Source organism: Cynoglossus semilaevis, chromosome 20 (assembly GCF_000523025.1).
Source record: "Cynoglossus semilaevis isolate Cse_v1.0 chromosome 20, Cse_v1.0, whole genome shotgun sequence".
NCBI lineage: Eukaryota > Metazoa > Chordata > Actinopteri > Pleuronectiformes > Cynoglossidae > Cynoglossus > Cynoglossus semilaevis.
In genome coordinates, this window is record NC_024326.1 from 10,564,635 (window position 1) to 10,587,744 (window position 23,110).

A 23,110-nucleotide genomic window follows, 5' to 3' on the forward strand; every position below is an offset into this window, starting at 1 on the left:
CTAATTTTCATCAGCATTTCTCTGGACACCTAACAGCAATAGCCTGGGAAATTGCTGATGCTGGGTTTGTTTTGCTCCCAGAGTTGAGATCCTGGGACGTCATGGGAATTCAGCTGGTTAATGTGGTAAGAAGGGCAGTTTGTACAACATTAGACTCTGTGTTTACAGTGTGTGTTTAGGCATTAGGTTTGAGGTAAAGTCTCCCACACTACAGCAAACAGCGTCACGCTCCACACTTAGAGCCGTCACTCCAAATTCACCGCCGGCTCCTGTATCTGCGCTGCTAATGGATGGAGAAGCCCACGAGGCATTTACATACCGTAGGAATTTCAAGTACACTTTTGGACAGTTTTTAGCGCCACACATCGAGGTCAGTGTAAATCATTTCAATTATTGTGACACAGGTGTGTTCTGCTGACTTGTGTTTTGTGTCCGTGATGTCCAGGGAACAGAACTTTTTTTTTAATTTATATTTTTTTTGTGATTACTGCTGAATATATTATTTAGATTAATGACAAATGATTTCCATATTTCATATCTAATGAAGGATCATGGGTGGAAACAATGCAGAGAGGACTTTGTCTACAGCAGAAATAACTACCAGATTAATCCAGCACAGTCAAATACAATGGTGCATTGAATAAAATGTGTAAAAAGGCACTTTGCCAACAACAAGCAAAAAACTGTTTTAACAGTTTTTGTTATTATTGCATGCAGTGGTTCATAATATAAATATATTTATAGTCTATTTTAAAGTAAAGTTATTTTGTTTGCTCTGCCCCTGTATGTGGTCAGAATCCTCTGATCTATTTAATAATTGTTTTTTCAATCTGTCAAATTTGAACAATTTCTATATTTACTATTCAATCATTTGGGAAATAGTGTTGCAAAAACTGTAAATACTTTACTGTGTATTTTCCTAATTTCCTAATTTTACTGCTTAACTTCACATTTATACCTTACAGTCACATGGACAACTTCCTGCCAGGAACAAATGAAGTATTTCTGATTGTGATTTATGTTTTCTTCACTCAGACACTTTGCAGACTAAGCAGCGGTTCATGGCACAGTCAACGACGTTCAGTCTTTAAATGCAACCACAGCACAGACGAGTCCAAGCAGTTTGACTTTGCACAACTGTCTCCACCTTCACACCGAAAAGTGATTTTCGGATTTTTTTTGTTGCTGAACGCAGTGAAAAACAAACTAATTCACGTCTGTTAATGTCCTCACATTCAACACTGACGTGTGTGTCAGTTAGTGTAACGATGATTTTATTACTGAACAAACAGTTCAGTGACACATCATTGAACTCCTTCTTCAGTGTTTGTTGCAGAGACATGGTTCAGTTCCCTTTACTTGTCCTTTATGATTATTTTTCATCTTTTTTTAGATTAAATATTCTTATAGAAGCCTGATATCTGACACGGTGAGGAAGGTCAGCGTGAACGTTTCATTACTGCGGGCTAATGATGCTGTGAAGTACAAGGTAACGTGTGTGAACACCGGCGCTCACGTCTGAAGATGACAGACATGAAGGCTGTGGGTTTAACCTTCAACCTCCATAACAGGAAGCAACTGGTTTCTGAAACTTTACTTAAATATAATTTTTGCACGGACACAAAGTGACCTAGGCTTCATTATAAGCCCTAAGATTTGAAAGAGGACAGAAAGATAAATCATAAACACGGGCTGTCAGCTCTTAGATTTGAAAGAGGACAGAAAGATAAATAGATAGATAGATGGATGGATCAGGAGGGCATTAAAAGGGTTCATGTGAGTAGAGGTCATCGGACTCTTACCAGCACATTTGGTCCTGGCCCTCAGGGGGGGCCCGGGGGCTCCAGTGCCTCCTTCCAAAGGTCTGGTCAACAAAACGCTGATCTCGTACTCTGTGTCTGGGTCCAGATGGCCGATCTTGTGTGTGGTCTTGTCCACGGGCTGCAGGTCGTACATGGTGCCCGACACCGTGCGGTACTCCACCTCCCTGTCGATGATCGGCCCGTCCCCGTTGATGGAATTGGCATTTAACTGGATCCACAGATAGGTGGCACCGACGGCGGTCAGCTGTGGTGGAGCGATGGGAACAGGGGGCTCTGGGGGAGGGGGGAAGGTTGATGAAGAGTTAGACGAGATGCAATAATTTAGCCAAAGCTAACGTTAGCTACAACAGGAAGCCCTCGGTCGACCAGATGACGTGGCTCAGTCAGTCTGGATGTCTAAAAATGTTAGATACAATAATTAATACTTTGAGTTTACATTCATCTGGAGGTTTGAAAATTTAAAAATCAAGTCAAGCGCCCTGGACTCTGTTCTTGTGTTTCACATAACAAGACATTAAAGGAGAGTCGGGGAACAATCAGCGGTACCTGTCAGACATATGGATCGGTCCGTCATCGGTTCTGCAGTGACTGACACCTGTGATTTGGTGCATTCTCACAGTGACCTGCCCGTGGTGTGGATGACAAACACTATTCCACACGGTATTGATTTCAATCAAACGCCATTGGCAGCATTTGGAATTGGACAGCTGATAATTCTCAGGCTCAATTTCTCCTTAGATTTTCTAAGTATCACTAATGGACCAAAGGATCGGTTTTAAAAGTCCCACATGTGGAATTTTTTTTGTTTTTATCACTTTCCACATAAAACTTTTTAAAATTAAACTCAGAGACAGTGATGGTTGATGAATACTGGGTATAAAAGGTTGGTAATATTCATACCTTCCTTTGTCAACTCACTCGTACCACGTTGAACATCTAACACACAATAGGAATTCAATAGCCTGACCCTGAACTTCGTAATTCTCATTAAATGAGGTGTCAGTGTTGAGACATATAAAAAAAAAGTAAATTATGAATCTCAATATAAAAACATGGAGAAAATAAAGGATATGAAAAAAAAATCAATTTCTGCCCCTGTTTTCTAAAAGAATTCTAAACTTTTTCTTCTTTCAGAGAAAACTGTTGGATGATGACCTTGGAGCTGACCTTCCTCAGTTACGTCACAGCTGTTTGTCTAATCTTACCTCGACCTCGTGCCACTTCTGCCTTAATGAGGCTTTTCAAAATGTCAGACGAGTCATTTCAACCATGGTATATTTTCAGGATTTAATTATAACATGACGGAGTCCGGAGACAATGGAGGCCACTTCAATAGTTCTCAGCAGAAATGTTGGAGACTTGTCTTCGTTTTAATTATCTTCAGCCGTATCGTCGCCGTCATTGAAAAAGGGTCAGAACGGCTTTTAGAATTTTCTCTTTCGTAAATCATCAATCTCTGCGTCTCCATTGACACCACTGATGGTTGTTGTTCAAGGTGATAAGGCCTCCAGGTGCATGCTGGGATGTTCTCCACGCCTCCTCCAACTCCTCACACAACCAAAAACTGAGCGCTGTGACCCACAGCTTAAGTGCTGCTGATGAATCCAGCCTTGTCACGTACTACAATAGTGTGCGTCCCAGAGGCCGCCACCAGGAGCTCTAATGAGCGCACACGTGTAACAGAGTTATACCATTAGTCGCCTGGCTCCTTCTCAGCGACTTGTCACGGAGAGCTCTCCAGGCGTATTAAAAAGCAGACTGAGGGGTCCGGGGTAGATCTGCAGGCTCTCCCTCAGCAGATGGTTACCCCACAGTGACCTCTGCTGCAGCTCCTAAACTCCCATTAATCCATGTTTCTAAAGTTGCTGTGTCAAACATCACCCAAAGTGAACCAGCTAATCCGCCGGGTCCTCTCCCAGACCTGCACGCAGCGCGCGGGTCGGCCGGCTGGAGCCAGACAGACAAATAAAGCGACCCAAAAATCTGGGTTCAACCACAGACTTATGTTGATGGGTTTTTTTTTGTTATGTCTTAAAAGGGATTTAACTGAGTTAAGGAGCAATATGCTGAGATTCATTGAACCAACACAGAACAGCACGGGCTCCACTGCAGCAGAGTGGCATTTATCTAAAATATTACCAGGGTGATTATGTTTGGCATTTGTAATATTTTAAAACACAAACTGGAACTGAAATGTCATAAATGGAAACAGACGTTTTATATTCCTTTTGGCCTTAGAGTTTTTTTTTTTAATCTCTTGGACGGTTCTTAAAAAAAAAAAAAAAAACCTGACCTGCAGGAGATGAATCTAAATAAAACCGTCTTCATTTTGATTATTTATCCTTTCAGAAAATATCTCCTTTGGACGTCCAACCTTATGTTTGCTGTAATCAACCTGCGGCCACAAAGCAGCGTGACGCATGACAGTAACAAACAAACAAATAACTTCCGCAGGTGCAATAATCCTGCGTTCAGCCGCCGGATTATCATAGCGAAATACCATCAAATGCTGCGACAGTGCCAGTCGTTAACAACACATTTCCCACTGTTTAATCCTCGCAACACAGCGCCGTGACAGCAGGGCCCTGGACGCGGCACTGCACCGAGCGCTGGGGGGGGGGGTCAGCGAGCAGCTGTTGTCATGATGTTGACCGTGCAGCAGGCTTACAGTCTGGTGACAGCTGTGCCCTCCTCCACAGCACCACCTGCCTGCCAGAACACAGGGATACAGAGGGGGGCGCACACGTGCACGGACACACAGGCGTCAACGCTGAACTGATTATGACTCATCAACAAACTCAGGTGAAAAAAAATACAAATCCAGGAAGAAGAAATGACACTAATGAGAGCTGAGATTGAAAAACACAATTGTCAATAATGCACAACTGACACTGACACTGACACTGACACTGCAGTTTCCAAAGTAGGGGTAGCGGATCACTCTAGGGTGCACAGAACTATTGAAGTGGAGCAACTGATCTCACTATTTAATGGGAAAATGCACCCTTTTATCGTTTAATTTCCTTTGTTCAGTGAGAAGAGCAATCAGGTAGGAATAATATAATCTTAAAGTCAAAGGTCAACAATAGTCCTGTCTACAGGAGAGGACATTTTAGTTAAGAAAAAGGACGGGAAAAGAAAAGCTTACAGATTTCCCCTGACCTTCTTAATGCAATTATTTTTTGAAAACTAGTTTTTTTTTAGACGATAACTCCCAAAGGTCACATTTAACTCTGCTGTAATTAGACTTCAAATATATATATATGTATATATAAGTACTAGTCGTAGTACTACATTGATGAGCACAGAGCTGCAGCTCACTCCTCCAGTGTCTCGGTGCCATAACTCGACTCCTTTGAATATATCCAACTGTGAGGCCAATCACGGCTTGTGCAGCATGAAATAAGATCGCAGTCACTCACAAAATGGTAGAAATTATTCTTCCATTTCTTGTCCAAGACGGAACAGGTTTGTTTTAATCTGCTGCCTGTAGTTTTCAGTAAGACTTATAATGAGTAGAAATCAGCGGGAGCACAAGGAGCAGCAGGGTCGCAAAAGAAAAAAGAAACGTTTAATTTGTTTCAATTTCTAGATCACAACCAGAATCTGGTAATTAGTTAGTCGGGGTGCAACCAGAAACCAGAAAATGTAATTAAAATTCCTCACTTCCTGTCTGTGTTGTTGTTTACAGACGGACAGACAATGAAGGAAGACCTGACTCATAAATCTAGGGTTTTACTCTGTTCAGTGTGAGTCCTGTGGTGGTGAACAACAACAACAACAACGTCAAAGAACACAATGGGAAACAACAAATCACTGCATCGTCCAATGAATGGCCAGTGATGTCACTTCCTCAATGATTTATAAGTCCCTGAACTTGTTTTAGTTCTGGGTGAGCTGTTGAGAAAAACATCAAAAACTTAAAAAAACCTGCTGTCCTCTGCTCCGAGAGGAAAACTTAAAAAAAACCTGCTGTCCTCTGCTCCAAGGGGCTGCAGGTGATCTTAACCAGGGGGGAGAACGGGGGCAGGGAGGGATAATCACCGCTTCAGAACCGACAGACGAACAATAGCCCCCACCCCCCACAGTTTGTGAATGGGGGGAGGAAATGAACCTCCACATAAATCTGACTGAACACCAGCAAGGAAGTCAAAGTGGTTATCCTGGAATAATCAAGCATTGAGAAAAAAAAAATCCCAGCAGGTTATTGAAACGAGAGGTTGGGGGTGCGATGCCGGCTCATAACCCAGCCCCTCTCTCCGCGTTCACTCTTCCAAAAATAAGGCACGCATGTTAAGGCACCTACATGTTTAAGGAGATTTACGGCTGCGACACAATGCTGGGAGGGTTGAGCTCTTGTTTTATGACTGGTGCGATAAGAGAAGATATCAGCTTTATGTGTGACATTTATAACCGTGGAAAACGCCTCTTCTCTTCCTTCGGCGTACGCCGGGACTGCTGAGGTGTGAAATCTCTGCAGAAGTTAAAGTGGAACGCGATACGAGATCCAATCATTTCCTAAATCCTGAAATTGTGTAATTTTAAATATTTTATGTAAAGAAAAAAAAAAAAAAGCACTTTGCCTTTAACAGATATGACTGGCTTAAAAATGTATCTCTACACCCTGAGAGCTGCTCTCCGCCACAGCACTGCTGTCTGGCCTGTACGTGGAAGTGCAAGGATGTGCGAGTGATTGTGTTTTAGCACGACGGTCGTTTAAAGTGCCTCCAGTGTGTCAGTAAATTTTCTTTGAGTGCACCACTGACACCCACTGATACACTCGGCCACAGAGACTTTATCTCCCTCCCTCAATATGCTGTGTCTGAGCCCGGCCATTCTTGTATGATTGACAGACCTCGATCTGGACAGCCAGGATTAAACCTATCAATCACATAAAGCTTGGAGACAAAAAAAGAAGGGGGGAAAAAATCGGGGCAGTAAATTCAATTGAGAGCATGGGGAGAAAATTGAGGTGAAGAAATATAGAAGGCCATTACCAGGCGATGGGGCTGGAGGAAAGTGAGGCCTTGCAGGATTTAGTTGGGACGACTCCATAAATTCATATCAAACGACTGCAGAAGTGAAATATCAGTGAGATTACTGAGGACCCTGCTGCTCCCGTCTGTGTGTTCTTTTGGTGGAATGTCGCTCAGTCAAGGACGGACTCTGTACAGAGCGTGTATTCATCATCACGGGTGAAAAGACTGCAGTTTTACTCTCACTTAAGAGGTTTTTTTTTCGTGCTCGGGCCTCAGTGGTATCTTGTTCTTTTTGCGTTAACTTTCCCCCCCGGACACGAAGGTGACGCTAACGCAACACGTCCCCGTTCTAGTCGCTGTAACCTGCTGTAGGACACACACTTACGTTTTATGGTCAACTCCCCATAATTGGACACACCCACGCCTTTGTCTGAGTGGACAATGCAGCGGTAGTATCCCGAGTCGCCCTTGGTCGTGTTCTCCACGTCGAAAGTGCCAATGAACCGCCGGTTGTTCCAAGGTTTAGTGGCTTTCATCGGCGCCTCCCGTCCTCCCAGGCCCTGTTTGGAAGTGAGACAGACACCGAAGTCAGCCCTAAAATGTAAAAGCTTTAATAAACAAAGTGGCCTGACAGTGTGCGCTTCCATTGTTCCCACTGGCTGCCAATGGAAGGGATACATTTAGCAAAGTGTTGCGTACACACACACACACACACACAAACACACAGTGGTCTCTCCCCAGCTGTCACCCCCGCAGCAGGCAGATGGGGGACATTTGTTCATTATTAATATTTCTTCATTAGTGTCTTCGCGGGACTTCGTTTTGTGTTTGTTTTCCTGCTCCTGTGCTAATGAGGATGTGTTTGTTAAAATGACGGAGTGTCTGACAAAGGACCTTTACACGCCGTCGCGCTCCCACTGATCACGTGCTCACAGCCGTGTCTCTGCCAGACTGTGTGTGGTAGACACCTGACAAAGTTCAAATATCTAGATTATAGAAAATAAAAAAATGTAACAGCAGAGAAATTCATGTGTGGTGAAAAAAATTAATGTCCAATGAAGTTCTTTTAATTGAAGTCCTAATCTGTAGAATCAATGCTAACAAATGTGTAGCACAAACCAATAATCTGTTAGTCTGTAATCCACCGAGTCACTGAGGAAAATTCCTAAAACTAAACTGAGGGATGGGGTTTAATAGACCTGTGGATTTTTTTTTCAGATTTTCAGTGAGTTAATGAAATGAAATAAATGTTTTATCCAAGAAAAAGCAGTAAAAAGATGATCAAAGATGATCAAAGATCTTTTCAGATTCCAGAGGCGGAAGTTGTCCCTTTTGCGTCCATTGACGGTGCAGTGAAAAGAGGCCGTTTGTCCAGCATTGACCTCCACTCCCTTTATAGTTAGGAAGTGCGGTGTGTTCACTGATAAAACATTTTAAAAAGACAGAAAAGCTAGTTAAAAAATCTTCATCTCTTCATCATCAGTCACCACAGTGGTGTTTCATTCATCTCCACGGTGTATAATAGTCACAACTGTTTTTTTTTTCAGATTTGTGCATTAAGTCAGAAAACAGAGGAGCTCTGATTGATCGGTGTTCTTTATCTCACCACTGGGTGTCAATGTTAAATATCACCTAAATAAATCTAACGTGAGGAGCCGCAGGCTGACGTTCCGACAACCTAACTCCCATTTCTGCTGCTCCTTAATTCCTCCTCCCTCCTCCGGAGGCAGCGGCCGTTTTCACACACTGTGCTCATTTGCCCCGAGCTCAGTGACTGGAAACATCCAACGACAGTAACTTCTACTACATGGGAGAAAATGGGGCAACTTTGTGGAGCAACCTTGATTCAAAACATAACCAAATCTCCAAAGAGTTGGCGGAAGCTAATTCTATCACTCTCATCATCGAGACTCTCATCTTTGGGAAACATTTTCTGACCTAATCCTCGGGCGACAAAGACAGCAGTCTCTTCCTGGTTTTTATGCCGTCGTCTGTGATGAAGGTAGCAGAGACGGAGGACGTTCACACCTCTGTGATGGGAGTTCCACACGGTCATATTTATAGAACATTAATTGGCCGTGTTGCAGTGAGGAGCTCCACTGATCACTCTGCTTATCACTGAAACAGGGCTGACTGCTGCTCAACTGTCATAAAAAAAAAAAAACATCCGACTGATTCAGTCGTTCACCTTTACACACAACAGCAGCTTCCAGATACGTTTCCATCCGACTGATAACTAATTTGTGAACTATATGTTTCTACATGGTCTCTACGTTATAAGCCGCTAACAACCGGTGCTTGAAGCTTAAGCTGTGACGGATAAACCAAGAACTGAAATCAATGAAATATATTGACGGAGAACGAGGAGTGTGAAAACCTCTGTATGAAGGTGAGGTGAGTTGTATGGACCACGAAGACTCCTGATGGACGGCTGTGTAGAAAAACTACAAATGATTCTACGATGAATATTAATGTGAATTTGAAAGACGCAAAATCAAAAATCAATTTTAAAAGATTTAAGATATTTTGCAACATAAGACCTGAGCAAACTATGGTCCGTGGGCCAGATACGGCCCACTGGGCTTCCAAATCCAGCCTGCAAAACTCTGGTACATCTACAGCAGCAGCGGCAGCAGCAGCGGCAGCAGCAGCGTGTGCTGTTATTTTAATACTTTTTTTTTGGCATTGTTTCATCTCTTTCTCAAAGGAGAGTTTAACAGAGCCACTCAAACATTATATCCTGAGCACACTTCACTGTGTCAACTGCATGAACATAAATCTTCAGGGGGAGAGGGGGGGGGGAGGTTTACACTTTGCACTGACTGCAGCATATTGTCATTGAAGGCCTCCTGTCTCACTGATAGGCCTTGGACAGAACAACCATGCAGGTATTTGGGAGCGTGTCATGGAAAGGACAATGTCTCTTTGATGATATTCTTTTATGGCGAAGGGGATTAAAAAAAAAAAAAAAAAAAAGGACTTACTGCACTGGTGGCCCTGGACCACGACGTCTTTGATGGCCAGCAAACCACGCTGCCCGGAGGTTACAGCTTCAAACACAATCTGAGGAGGAGAAGGGAGACTCATAAGATCACTGATAAATGACCACACGGCTCCAAATGGCACCTGAGTGAGGCCGCCCGCCCCCCCGCCTGTCCAGCTACGGCTAATACGATCTGGTCCTAGCTGAGCCGCAGTTGGTCGCACAGCTGCAGGGCGGCTGACGTTATTTCCACAATATGTCACGGGTGATGGGTGTTATGACATGCAAGTGTTAAATTAAGTTTGAGCCCTGAGACGATTAACACACCGTGTGGTGACAAGCACCAACAGGGGGGGGGGGGAGGGGGACCAGATCAACCTGTGGCTTGAAGACTGATCCGGCTAAATTCAAAACATATTTCTTTCTGCTCTTTTACGGTGTCATTTTGCAGCTCTTTTCTCTGTTATTGATGTTGCCCCCTTCAGGCAGGTTGGCTTTATTTGTCTGTAAATCTTTTTACGGCGTCGTCCACATATTTCAGATTTAAGGGATTAGTCCGATTCTTTTCAGTGATTCTGTAAATCTCACTGACCGACCTGAGTTCAGCATCAGATTTAAATTAAATCACAAATTGTTAATTTTCATCCGCACCGTCAGTCACCAGTGAGAAGACACAGCCAAGGTGAACACTGACAGGTCAGTGGCCCTTTAAAAGTCCCCAAAGAGACAGAGGAGCAGCTGCTCATCTCACAGCAGGACTTTGATGCTTAAAACAAAACCGACATAGAAAACGGACGTGGTCATTAAACAAAGTCAGAAATTTTAACCGCAAAACACAGGTTCTTCATTGGGTTAGCATTGGTAAACCAGACATTTACAAACTTTTACACTTGTTCTAGCTCTTTTTCTTCTTTTAGGACATTTTTAAATTTTTTTTTTACTATAAACTGACAGATTGTGTCTTTTTTTGTCAAAGACCTGCAGTTTTACACTCAACTGTATCCTTTAATTCCAATGTAGGATGTGACATAAAACATATATATTTAAAGCAGTGAAATCTGTAAAACATACTATAAAAAATTAGATTTCATGTTAGTTGACAATATCAAACCAAAATATGAAATTATTTTATAAATGGGTATCATAGAGAGATGAGACAAATATGTTTCAGTTAACCACAAATATCCCTAAAACATAAACATACACACAGGAGGCTCTGATGACATCACTGAAGTACAACCACAGCAAAGGTATGTGAAATGCCAGCCGTCTCATTGGTTCAGACCGTGACCTGCTGGTACTCTTCACAGTTGCTCCGTGTCTGGTGTTTCTGTGCTGACGACGCCGATGACAGAAACCCTAAAATCATGTACGAGTGTGCGGCGCTGGCCCCAACAGCAGGACTATTTTAGGGGCCGAGTCCTCCTGCAAAACACATGGTTCCAAGCTGCAGCAGAAGGCGTGTCACGGCAGACCGTCACAGTTATGTGGTCCACGGTCTGCAGTGTGATATAAAAGGAAACAGAATGCCAGTCCCATCCCAAACTCAGGGTGTGGTGCCCAGACCTGTTACACCGCACTCACCCACATGTTCTGCATGCCATCACTCCCCTTCTACGAGCTCGCATTTTCAGATCAATGCTATATTAATGGCTAGGTCCCATACATGGAATCATCACCAAACTTTTGTCCTGCCAGCTGTAGCTGTAGCTGTAGCTGTGCAGCACACACACACACACACACACACACACACACGCCACCCATGAGATTCCTCTCAGCACCGTAGGCCTGTGGAGGAGCGGACGGTGGCGCTCACGTCCTCATCAGGGACGCAGGACGCCTTCAGATACGCGTGTCTAATTATGAATTTCTTTTTCCATCTGGTGAAATATGAAAGTGAATGTCTGGGGTGCCAATTATGGCCTCATTACAGGCTAATTTAAAGGAAATTAAAAGGCCAACTACCCCATATATCGCCACCAGACAAGTTAACCGGCCCCCGTTCTCTAATTGAAATCCTTTGTTTGTACAACAGGCATCAGTCAGTCCGCCTAATGGCTGTGATATAATTGATTCCAACATCAGCCGTGGTGCAGTGCATAATTGGGCCTGACCCACAGAGTGAAAACATCCACATGGGACGAGGGCCGTTGATGTCGAGGGAAAGTTCACCGTTCTCATTTGTCAGAGCGGCAGACGGTGAACTCAGCATTCAACGTCTACATCACCACAGCGCCCGGCCCGCGGGGACTGGGCTAAGTACTACATTACAGCAGGATTGATTAGCTCTGCCACAGGCGCTACTGTATTGAAATCAAGATAGATGAGAACATTAAGGTTTTTCTTTTGTAAAGCTGCACCGCTGCATATCAGGCTAAAAATGGACTTTTCAACGTCGGCGTGCGTGGAGGCACACCTTCACCAGTGACTGTGCCGGACATGCAGAGGACGTCACTGTCTCGCTGTAGTTCCGCGTGCAAATGTTCTGCAGGTTCCGGCGACAATGACAATCTCAATTAAAAGTTTTTAAAAGCAACCTGACAGAGGAGTAATTATCAAAGGCTCACGGCGCCTAAAAGGCTTAGTGGTAATTAAAAAATAATTTCCAAGTATCAGGTGGCATCCCTGTGACAATTACATAGGATACTATGCAATTAAAGACACCTATAATTAGTGCTGTGTTGTTAATTAGTGATCATTTGGAGCGTCGTCCCTCTCTTCTTGACTGGGAGATGCTAAAATCATTAGCAACCTCACGTTTGCCCCTGTTGTCGGTGCCGATCTGGAACAGTTACAAACAGAGACGCAGCTCTGTCTATTTCAATCACTCAAACATGTTTTTGACTTGCCCTCGGACATCGGATGACGTCCATTTGTAAACAGCTTCTTCTCAGTGATTTCCAGAATTTAGAACACTGTGTGACAACAATTTCACTTTTATAAAGAACAATTGAACATGTTACATGACGTAAACGACAAAAAACATTTTCTGAAACATGTCTGTTCCTTCAGTGACTGGTCTTGTATCAGCCTAATAAAAACACGGACTATTCTCACTGGTTCTTTCTGTCAGGTGAGCGCTGACTTGTTACCGGTTGCCCCCCCGCCCCCTCCCGTTGTGAGTGTCTTTTGTCCCTGCCCCCCTCATTAAACCTCCTCTTTTCCGTTCAGCAGTGAGCAGCTCAGTGGTGCGCCTTGTTAACCAAGTTATCACAGCGGCCGTGGCTCGGCTCTGCCAGGAACTGATGAAGTGATTCAGCGAGGACAGTCTCCTGTCAGGAGGTTAAAGGGTGGCTCTGTATCAATTAACATTTTGGGGACTCGCGGAACGAGCTCGGTGAAGTCTCGCAGCCAGGGAAGTGTGAAATCACCTTGCGTGGCCCGGCAGTCGTGTGCATTGTCAAAATGAGTTTTCGGTATTGAGAAAGAAAGGAATTGGCTCAGATGGAAGTGAGGGAGAACAGATCGCCATGGATACCATGGAAGGTAGCCCGAGAAATCGATAATCCACGGTGCTGTGAATGGGCTATTGTGCAATTGTTTGGACCTTCTCAAATAATACATTCTCACGCTGCATTCAGGGAACAGGGCTTAATGACTTTGGCTGAACTATAAAAGCTGCTTTCTCATAATACCTGTCCTGGTTTTGTGCTGACATGTCCCACAAACCAAAAGAGATAAAAAAAACAAATGTTCATTTTCTTTCCTCACCTGGTAGAAGTTGGGCCAGTAGGTGCTGATGGCCAACTCCACCTGGGCCCAGGAGCGAGTGGCCGGAGCGGACACGTTCCAGACGGGCATCCCCATGGGCCGGTTGTTTTCCTTGATGTAGACGTTCAGGTGAGCTGGACGGCTGCTGTCCCTGCCCCCCACGTAGTAGTTGAAGATGACGCAGTGGGTGTCGTTCTCCTTCAGCTGGGGGGTCAGCAACAAGGCCTTCTGGCCTGCGAAGCGTCCTGAAGTGTTCACAAACACGAAGGCTGAACCTGGAGGAGAAAACAGATTGGTATGAGTTCAGTCATAAATTGTGATTTTAGTAGAGAAGAAGTAAAAACATCGTAATATTCTACATCTGCACAACTGTTAAACAGCATAGCTTTGATTTCATTTGGAAAGTCAGTTAAAACGCTGGTGCTATGCTATGATGGTTAGTAAAAAATGATTGGAACATGAAGCTACAGGAAGTAGCAGCGTTGCAAATAGACTATATTTTTTGGAATATATTAGGATTGATCTTCATCAATAGTTTTGATCACGGTAACAGCCAACAACTGACTTGTGATTAACAGTCATCACGTCGTCCTCTTTAACAGGATCATAATAAAAAAAAAAACGACGTCTGCCGCGCTCAGGTAAAGGACTCAGACGAGACCTTTCCTATTAGCAGTGAAAACGGCAGCCTGTGAACCGTAATGAGCAAACGCTCTCATCTTCAAACACTGTAATCACTATCATTCATCATAAAAAACCAGAACCGAAAGACTCATTTAAAAAATGCTGTTTGTTGGAGCCCGTCTGTGTGTGTGTTTTCCCTTCAGAGATGCAGGAATTGATGAGAAATCAATACGTTTGAATCCCGGTGCCAACTTAGTCCCATTTAGATTTTATCGCCCGTGTTCAATATTAAAGGTTAATCTGATTCTCTCCCCTTTTGCCAATAGAACACAAGTGAGAATTATTACGCTGGCACACTTTCAAGGAGATGCAGAACATATTCCATTTGTCATCGTCTTATTTAGCTCGGCCCGCTAATGAGATGGCACACATTGTAGCGGCGCTCCAGACCCGGGCCGACGGAGACTCCCTTCACGTTTGAAATATATTATTTATTAATACTTCAAGTGTGGTAACGACTGGGAGGCACATTACGCTCGGAGGTGATACAAACAACCTGTAAGTTAAAACGCTCCGCTCCCAGACACCGATGTAAATCACGGTCGTTAAATTATGGAGTGAATGACATCAACTAAATCAGCGGCTCCTCAGACAAGAGGCCTCTCACAAAACCCAATTTGTTACGTCGCTCCCAGACACGGCCGATGTAAATCACGGTCGTTAAATTATGGAGTGAATGACATCAACTAAATCAGCGGCTCCTCAGACAAGAGGCCTCTCACAAAACCCAATTTGTTACGTCAGTGACTGGAGTTTGTCCACTTGTGATTGTAACACTCCACAGTTCCATCCATCTCCAGCTCCAGATAATGACTGTGAGCTGTGTCATGTTTACACAATGAAACAGGAGAGGAGAGGAGAGGAGAGATGAGGAGAGGAGAGGAGAGGAGGAGGGGGAGGGGGGGAGAGGGGGGGGTCTGCTGCGCCAGCGGGCGGGGGCGGGCGAAGCGGGGAGGTAGGGGACGACTCCACTTTAGGCATCCCATACATCTGATTTAGCTGGCCCACTGTCACATATTCCTTCACACACACACACACACAAACATGGAAAGGAGAGGAGCGTTAAGGAAAAAGTTACATCAGCGAGGCAGGACACGGTGGGAAACAGTCAGGAAGGAGCGCTGCCGTATCATGAAGGTGTAAAGAAAGAAGGCAAAAACAGAAACAACAACTGGATTAAAAACACACTCACACACTCACAAAAAGAACACACAACATGGTCGACATTCAGCATCAGCCGGAGTGTTTTGATTTCTACAAAAAACCTGGGTCAGTTGTCCATCAACATCCTGTGATGAACATTTATACGTCACACCAACACACTGTTAGGTCTCAGAGCCGTCACATGGTTAGTCTCATATCACACATGACCTTTGTGTCACAGAGGTCGAAACATTAAGGAGAGGAGAGGAGAGGAGAGGAGAGGAGAGGAGAGGAGAGGAGAGGAGGAGAGGAGATGAGAGGAGGAGAGGAGAGGAGGGGCACTGAGGTGGAAGACACTTTCACACGCCGTTGAAGGCATCATGTGACCATCACACCTGAACAGGGTTCTCTCTACCATAAATACTTAAAAACCTGTAACTCATTACTAATTAAAACCGTTGGCTGTTATACATTAATGCAGGTTAAACTCCCTTAATGTGTAGTACACATCAATACTGCTCCACCAATATACTGCAGTAGGGGCGTTAACAAAACTATCAGTACTTTTTGTCTTGAGCTCTTATGCAGTATTTTTAATAAGTACATCTTTTGAAGTATTTGTAATTAACACAGAATACCAAAATGTCTCATTTGTACTCCCAACACTTTTATCTGATCAGAGTTATAAGACGGACCGGACTCTAACGAGGCCTAAAGATTGATTTTGTTTTATGTGGGGTTTTATTTTAATTATTTTAATTTTTTTTAACTCTTACAACTCAGGAATTAGGTTTGATGGTCAGAGATCAGAGAAGATATCTTGGAATTGATTATAACAGAGGGAGAGAGCTGGGAGTGCAGCAGGTTAGGGTGATAAAATATTCATGTGTTGGTGGGCAGCAGGGCAGCAGGGAAGATGGGAGGGTATTTTGACGAAGAGCGAGGACGATGAAGGAATAGAATTTTAAGGAGGCATTCCACAAATTTGAGCTACTGTGTTGAAAACCTGAAGGTAAAACGTAAACGGTGATCGAGTCACGGTGTCAGTGCTCAGTTGTGAGTTAATTAAAAATTAAGGACAGTCCACAAATGTCTAACAAAGTCTTTTTAGAGAAGACATCGCTGCCTTTTTTGATGTTGTCACAATAGAGACTCAGCTCTGTTGTCATAGCGATAATGTCACTGCCTTTTAATCAACCGGGTGTGAAACTTGAACTTGAAAACGATGTCACCATGACAACTGATTATTATTTTTGTAAAAAAAATAGATAACATACAAACACATACATATATGTACAGAAAATATATACATAGACACATTCATAAATATACACATATTTATATGTTTAAAAATAAAAATACATATATACATGTATAGAAACAATCATGTTTTAATATTGTATTATATTGTATAATATTATTATATATATTTGGACTTTCTAAATTGTAACTCCTCGTCTCATCTTCAGTAATATATTCAGTCGTCTGCTCCAGTGCCCACGTTTGGTTTGTTTTATTTTAGCCTTTTAAATATTAGCAACACTTCAAGCGAACACTGGTAATAATTTGATGAATTGCTCCTTTTCTAAACAGAGTTCCTTTTGTCTTTTTTATATTGACAGACTCTGTTTACTATTCATTCACACAGATGTGCAGTGACAATGCAGTGGCCTGAGGTTTGTGCTGGTTGTAATTACAGATGAACTTCTCTGATCTCCCAAAGCTGCAGTTTTTCAAGTCTTTTCTACCACTATAATGAAACATGAATAAAAACATGCTTTTTTGTGTTTCTGGTGGAGTCACTTAGTGAACCAACCACCATAAATCTCCCTGTCGTGCTGCTATTGTCCGACTGAAGATGATGACCAGAGAGCACTGATGGTCATCCACTCTCCACGCTTCTCCAGGCTAATGACCACATGCTACACAGGACCTGCTGCACAACCACAAGCTAATTAGCCACCGAGACTAAGATGAAATTATAATGACACTGTGTTAGCGACGAGCTAATGTGCCAGTGATGCACAAGCATGAGCGTCTTCACCTCCGTTCCAGCTCTCGTGCCTCAACAGTGACACGTTCAAGACCAATTAAGAGCAGAGATCTCTCAGGCCGGTCTCCTCCAGCTCCAGTATTCAGAGGAGCACATTTATTATGATTTCACTGTAGGCCGACCTCAGCCTACATTTAAAGTGGAGAAACTGAGAGGCTGGAACCAGGAGATCACTGGAGGTGAATATTATTTCTGTAAATGCAACACATATAAAAGTTGCTTCTTGTTTTTTTTTTTGTTTTTTTATCGCAGTATTTCAGACAAGGTCGTACACAACCAGACTGTAGGTAAACGGCTGCAGCAACTCAATGGAAACATCAAACGTCATTGATTATGGGATTTTTCTGTCTAAAGACACAGCAGTAGCTGTGGCTCAGGAGTGACTTTATCTTACGACGGGAGGGTTGTAGGATCGATTCCAAACTTGGTAGTACAGTGTAGCCTTGCTGTCAGTTGGTACACTACATTAAAAAAAACAAACAAAAAAAAAAAACCCTTTTGCAGTAAGTGCTTTGAGTGGTCATGAGGACCAGACCAAAATGCTAAGATGCTTTCAGCCTTTTCTATACCCTCTATTGGGGAAATGTGGGCATTGCAGAAATAAGAAAGACATATAATGAAAATAGAAATTAAAAACATAATTTGGAGGGCCGGGTTAACAAGCCAAACGGGCCGCACTCAGCCCCTGGGCCTTAGTTTGTTCATGCCTGCTCTAACTGCTGTTAAAAAATTGTAATCTTAAATTAGATGATTATGATTATATATAACAATTAACTGAGGGAAAATAATAAGATAATAATTAATAATCTGTTATTTGCCTCCTTCAGACTTCCTTCTGGTCAGTGAACCCTGACCCCTGTGACCAGCTGGTCATTTAAAAAGGTGCAGCTACCATAATAAGACATATTTTGTTGGGCTGCCAGCCCATTGGGTTGTTGAAATAATTGATCTTATACGTTAAAATTTTATTTTTATAAGAGTTACTGTAATGACATCACCCAGATATTGAAAGTTAGAGAGTTACTGTAATGACATCACCCAGATTTTGTCCCTCCCTACAATAAAGCCTGTATTTTTATAGTGTATTTTTATTGGACAATGACAGGTTGGTAGTTGTTCCAGACCAGAGACAAATGGTGGATGAAGCAGAACTCTGAATTCTGAAAAAAAAAATTACTTCATAAAAAGGAGTTTTTCATATAGACTGTGGTACAATGTGCCGCATTTTGTTCAAATTAAAAAAAAAAATCATAGTATGTCGTTCACAGAAATAGGATAATTGGTCTATAGGTTGGAGATGAGAGGTGTGTAGATGAATAATGAGTTGAGTGACAGCCTGAGCGCAGGATATAATTTGCAATAATGACTAATACTAATTATTTCTCTTCCATTCAGGTCCTGAACTCTGTGGAAATCATTATGTCGGGGGGTTGGAGGGGTGGGGGCGCTGAGAAGGAAGGGGCGCTCTTTAAACCCAAACCCTCAAGGTCTCATTTGCTAATAAAATTCACAGAGGTCAGCGCTGCAGAAAAGCGCCGCCGCTGCTGCTTCGGAAATGTCAATGAAGACAGGGCCATTCTCCCCGTCTGCCACCAATCAAAAATGCTCTTGCTGTGAGGGTGAGGCTGTTAATGTGAACATCCATGGCCTGCACTCAATTTTCCAGAATTTTCACTGTGTCCTCGGGAACATGAAAGCAGCCTGATAAAATAAGCCTGAATACGCCGGGCCTCTCCATACGAAGCACTTGGCAGGTTCCTGTGACCGTGTCAAATAGATTCACCTCCAGCCATCCATCATGTGCAACATGTTTTAGCCTTGTCATTTTAGTCAGGTTGAAAAAGCGACCCTTATTATGTTCCCCTGGCAGCAGCCTTTGTCGCCGCACGCCAATCAAAAAGCAATAGTTAATGGGCTAATGTTAATATGCAGCGTGAGCTATCGGTGCTGGTGCTGAAATAAATGGGTCATAAAACGGCCCATTTGCCTGATAGATGCCCATTACACTGTTGGCAGTGTTTGCACAAGTCATCTAGATGCAGTATTAGCTATGGAAAAAAACAAAAAAGAAAACAACCAGAGTACACAAACTGGTATTCCAGGACAGTATGTGTCCATCATAATCTGATGTACTGCACAGTGAGGACACATTTCTTCACTGCAGAAACTAATCTGCATCTTAGTTATCAAAGACTTCATAGAATATGTCCTTTTTTTTGTCTGACAAAAGTTTTTTAAAGTACCAAGATCTCACATCTGAAAGACTAAAATACTTCTACTCGAGAGACACAACCTTGACTTCTACTTCATCCAGATAAACAAGAAATTATAATCTCCATTACTGGTTTGTTCAAACTCAAATTAGTTGGATTATCTTTTATTTTAAAAACTTTTGTTGCATTTCCCCTAGTTTTCTATGAAATAAAATGTGTTATTATTATTATTAATGTATAACGAGCTAATTTTGATCAGTTTTCTTTTAGATGATTCGTTCTGTAATACAAGGATTTTTATCTTTCCTGAAATTCCTTATTTATATTGTAATAAAATATATATTGTTGTATAAATGCACATATAAGTTAAATTAAAACCTACTTTGTTATTATTCATAATCTAATGAATCGATCAGACATTATAATGTCTGCAGTGCTGTCCCCTGCTGTCATCTTTCAGTGAGTGTTTCCCCCTGACCTCTTGACCTCTTGACCACTGGACTTTTCTTCAGTTATAGTCCAAGATGGCTCCACGGTGATTATCTTGTTTTCACTCCTTCCTCAACAGCATATCCCACCGTTTGCTGATGTGATTTAAATATTGATGACGGTCCTCTCGTCCTCCTGTCCCCAGACTTCAGCTCTCCTCATATTCTAAGTGGCTGCCCTTCTACTCCGCCCTCACCCCCCGTCTGAACAGCACAAAGTGCCGTAAACAACAATGGTCGTCGTGGAAATGCAAAGGTGAACGGTTTGCCTTTTTCCAAATGATCCTTCTTATCCATATGCAGCAGCCGCTCTGAAGGGTCGGCCCTCGTTCTGGGTTAAAGAGTGAGGAGCATCTGCAAGAAGGCATGAGGAGCATGATGGGAAATAACAAGCAGGGGAGAAGATCTCCGTCTCTCCGTGGAGAACCTCAGCGTTCATTATTGTTCAGAATACATTATCGACCAAGGCCGTGCCTTCGAAACAAAGATGTCGTGCAACAGTTGGAAAAAAACCCCATTCCATTTCTCCTCCGCAGACAATGTTAACAATATAACAGTAAGTCACTTAGCCTTGGCTACATTTGCTATTGTTTCCAACATAATAAGAGGAGGATAATTAATCTCAGTTAGAGTGAAGCTTTTTTTCTTTTCCTCTTGCTATTATTCCACAAAATGAGTCTCAGGAGAGAGGGAAGGAGCAGCAGACTCCTCCTGGAATCATCCATGACACCATCAGACACCAGGCAGCCTCCACACCAGCTGTGGTTCACTAAAAACAGCTCCCATTTTAAAGACATCTGGACAACCCCGAGCAGCTCGGCACTGGAAACTCCTCCACCCAGACATCCACCCATAATCACGTCACAGGGGAATAAAAGGCCAACGGTAGCTCCACTCCTGCCCACCAGGGTCCGACTGTGAGGCTTTTCTAAACAGTGTCCGCAGCAGATGAGGCCGGTTGGTAACGACGCAGCTGTTGGTGACACCTCAGACGCAGGTTTGTCCTAAAGAGACCACACTGGAGGTGGGGGGGGGGGGGCACCGGCACACACACAGAGAGCCCCAGAACCGGGCTGAGCCAAACTCACTCAAGGAGGAGAATCATGCGATCGCAAGAGCACAGAGACATAAACACATAAACAAGGCTCACTCCAACCAGACGTAGCAATTAGATGGAGCACAGATCATCGTAAACAACCCAGAGCTGCAGCCGCCGTCCTCCGTTCTCTGAGTGATCAGTGGACTTGTTTATTGCGTTTTATTGAACTTTTTTTTTCTTCTTCTACTAAACCCTTCTCGCAGCCTCGGATGAACGTTTTTTCAGCTCTCAAAGCATGTTGATTGTGGGTATTTTTCCCACAGATCTCAGTTGGGATAATAGAGAGGCAGCTGAAAGGGCAACCTTCATAAAGTGCACAATGTTTTTACCTTCGACTTTTTATTTTTTTTATTCATTTCATTCCACTGCTCACAATTTAATTTATTATATCTAAATAAAATGAGAATTTAGATTTATTACAGCTACCTGGTCCAACATGCAGGGTGTGCTATAAACAAAGTTAATTTAGATTTTTTGCAAAAATAAATGTTTTTTTTAATTTTTTGTCTAAATTTCACTAGTTCTTCAGTAAGGTGCAAAACATTTAGGCAGGCTTAAAAATGCCGTAAAAAAAAGAAAACAATGTAAAAGTGGGGAGGACAATAAACTCTATGTGGTGTGCAGTCTACAGCCTAGATTAATGGTTGCCTTTAAATCTTCCATACTCTGACGATCCGTCCAGACTCAACCCAATTTCTGGACCACCGTGGTCTGGGATTGGCACCAGGTCCCACTGTGACTCTGAAGAGAGAAGTGGAGTAGATAATGTATAGTCTGTGATCAATTCAAGTAGAACCGTTCTCCATTTAGAACCCACTCCTATTTCCTTTTCCATTCCCAGTATCCTGTGTCGGATACCAATCTGTTGGCCGGGTATGAGATTGTTCTGGGAGGATTCAGAAAGTGCAGGTCGAGATCGAGGCAGCAATCAAACGTGAGATGGACTCTTTCCGGTGTAGCTGTTTCTCTTAAATGTATTTTTTACCCATCATTCTCATCTCTGGAAAACCTAAAACAATTTCAGCTGTCAAGTGCTCTACATTTCACATCCATTCAAGGCGGTCAAAGAGGAGAGATTATAGTTTTGCGCGTCAGGTTGAGTGCTCACACTGAAATGGAGAAACACTGTTAATTACACACAATTCCAGAGGCCCAGGTAGAGGAAACGCCAAACTGAAGAGCACTCAGACGAGCAAGCACAATCAGACGGGCCTCTCCACCAGACGTGGGACTTTAATCAGGTATGTTAAATTTAGACCCTGTGTGATGTGGTAATTTGTAGGTCAAAGCTTTCCCGCATTTCAACCTGACCTTTGCCCAGCCTCCTTGTGTCACATTAATCATTTGCAACGGGAAAAAAAAAAAAACAAAACCCCAGCACTAGTCATCCTCCAGGATAACGAATGTCTCTGTGGAGCTTCAACAACACAGGTCTTGGCATGGGCTGCCTAAAATTAAAGAAAGCCTGTTAATTAATGCTCCTCTGTCACAGTGGGCGCCCGCAGCAATCTGTCTGCGACGTCGCCTTTGTCAGATTAGTCGTCAGATACCAGAGGAAAACAACAGCCATAGTTTGGCTGCTCTGAAAAATGAGAAAATGAATCAAAATCATTATTCCGTTGGTCTTTACCTCGGTTTCCAACGGAAAATTAAAGATAAAGAAAATTATTGACAATCCACCAAAATAATCCAATAAAAGCATGACAAAAACAAGTAGTTTTGTGAAAGTTGTGAAGAATATATAGTTTTTGGCTATTGACCTTTGGCCAATGAATATTTTAACATATCATGTCAGACGTGTCAAACATACAGCCCGCGGGCCAGAACCAGCCCGTCGTACGCATTAATCTGGTCTGTGACAGTTGAAGCTGTTGTTCTGTTCTGTTATTGATCCATTATGTTACAGGTCGGGCTCACTTGTTATTTAAATGAAC

The 23,110-nt window shown here is 43.0% G+C and overlaps 1 protein-coding gene across 3 annotated transcripts in view; it reads right to left on the reverse strand.

Moving 5' to 3' along the window:
• LOC103396511 (protein tyrosine phosphatase receptor type M) overlaps positions 1-23,110 on the reverse strand; it is a 133,618-nt gene that overhangs the window by 78,115 nt on the left and 32,393 nt on the right. For 2 of the 3 annotated variants that reach the window (XM_025066350.1, XM_025066349.1), the window contains exons 1-2: positions 7,188-7,487; positions 1,803-2,096 (exon numbers count right to left, since the gene is read on the reverse strand). In XM_025066350.1, the coding sequence (XP_024922118.1) occupies positions 1,803-2,096; positions 7,188-7,482 (589 nt within the window). In that variant the 5' untranslated portion in view covers positions 7,483-7,487. Of the gene's footprint in view, positions 1-1,802; positions 2,097-7,187; positions 7,488-8,122; positions 8,223-9,786; positions 9,866-13,496; positions 13,772-23,110 lie in introns of those variants that run through there. The other variant, XM_025066351.1, reaches the window with a different exon arrangement.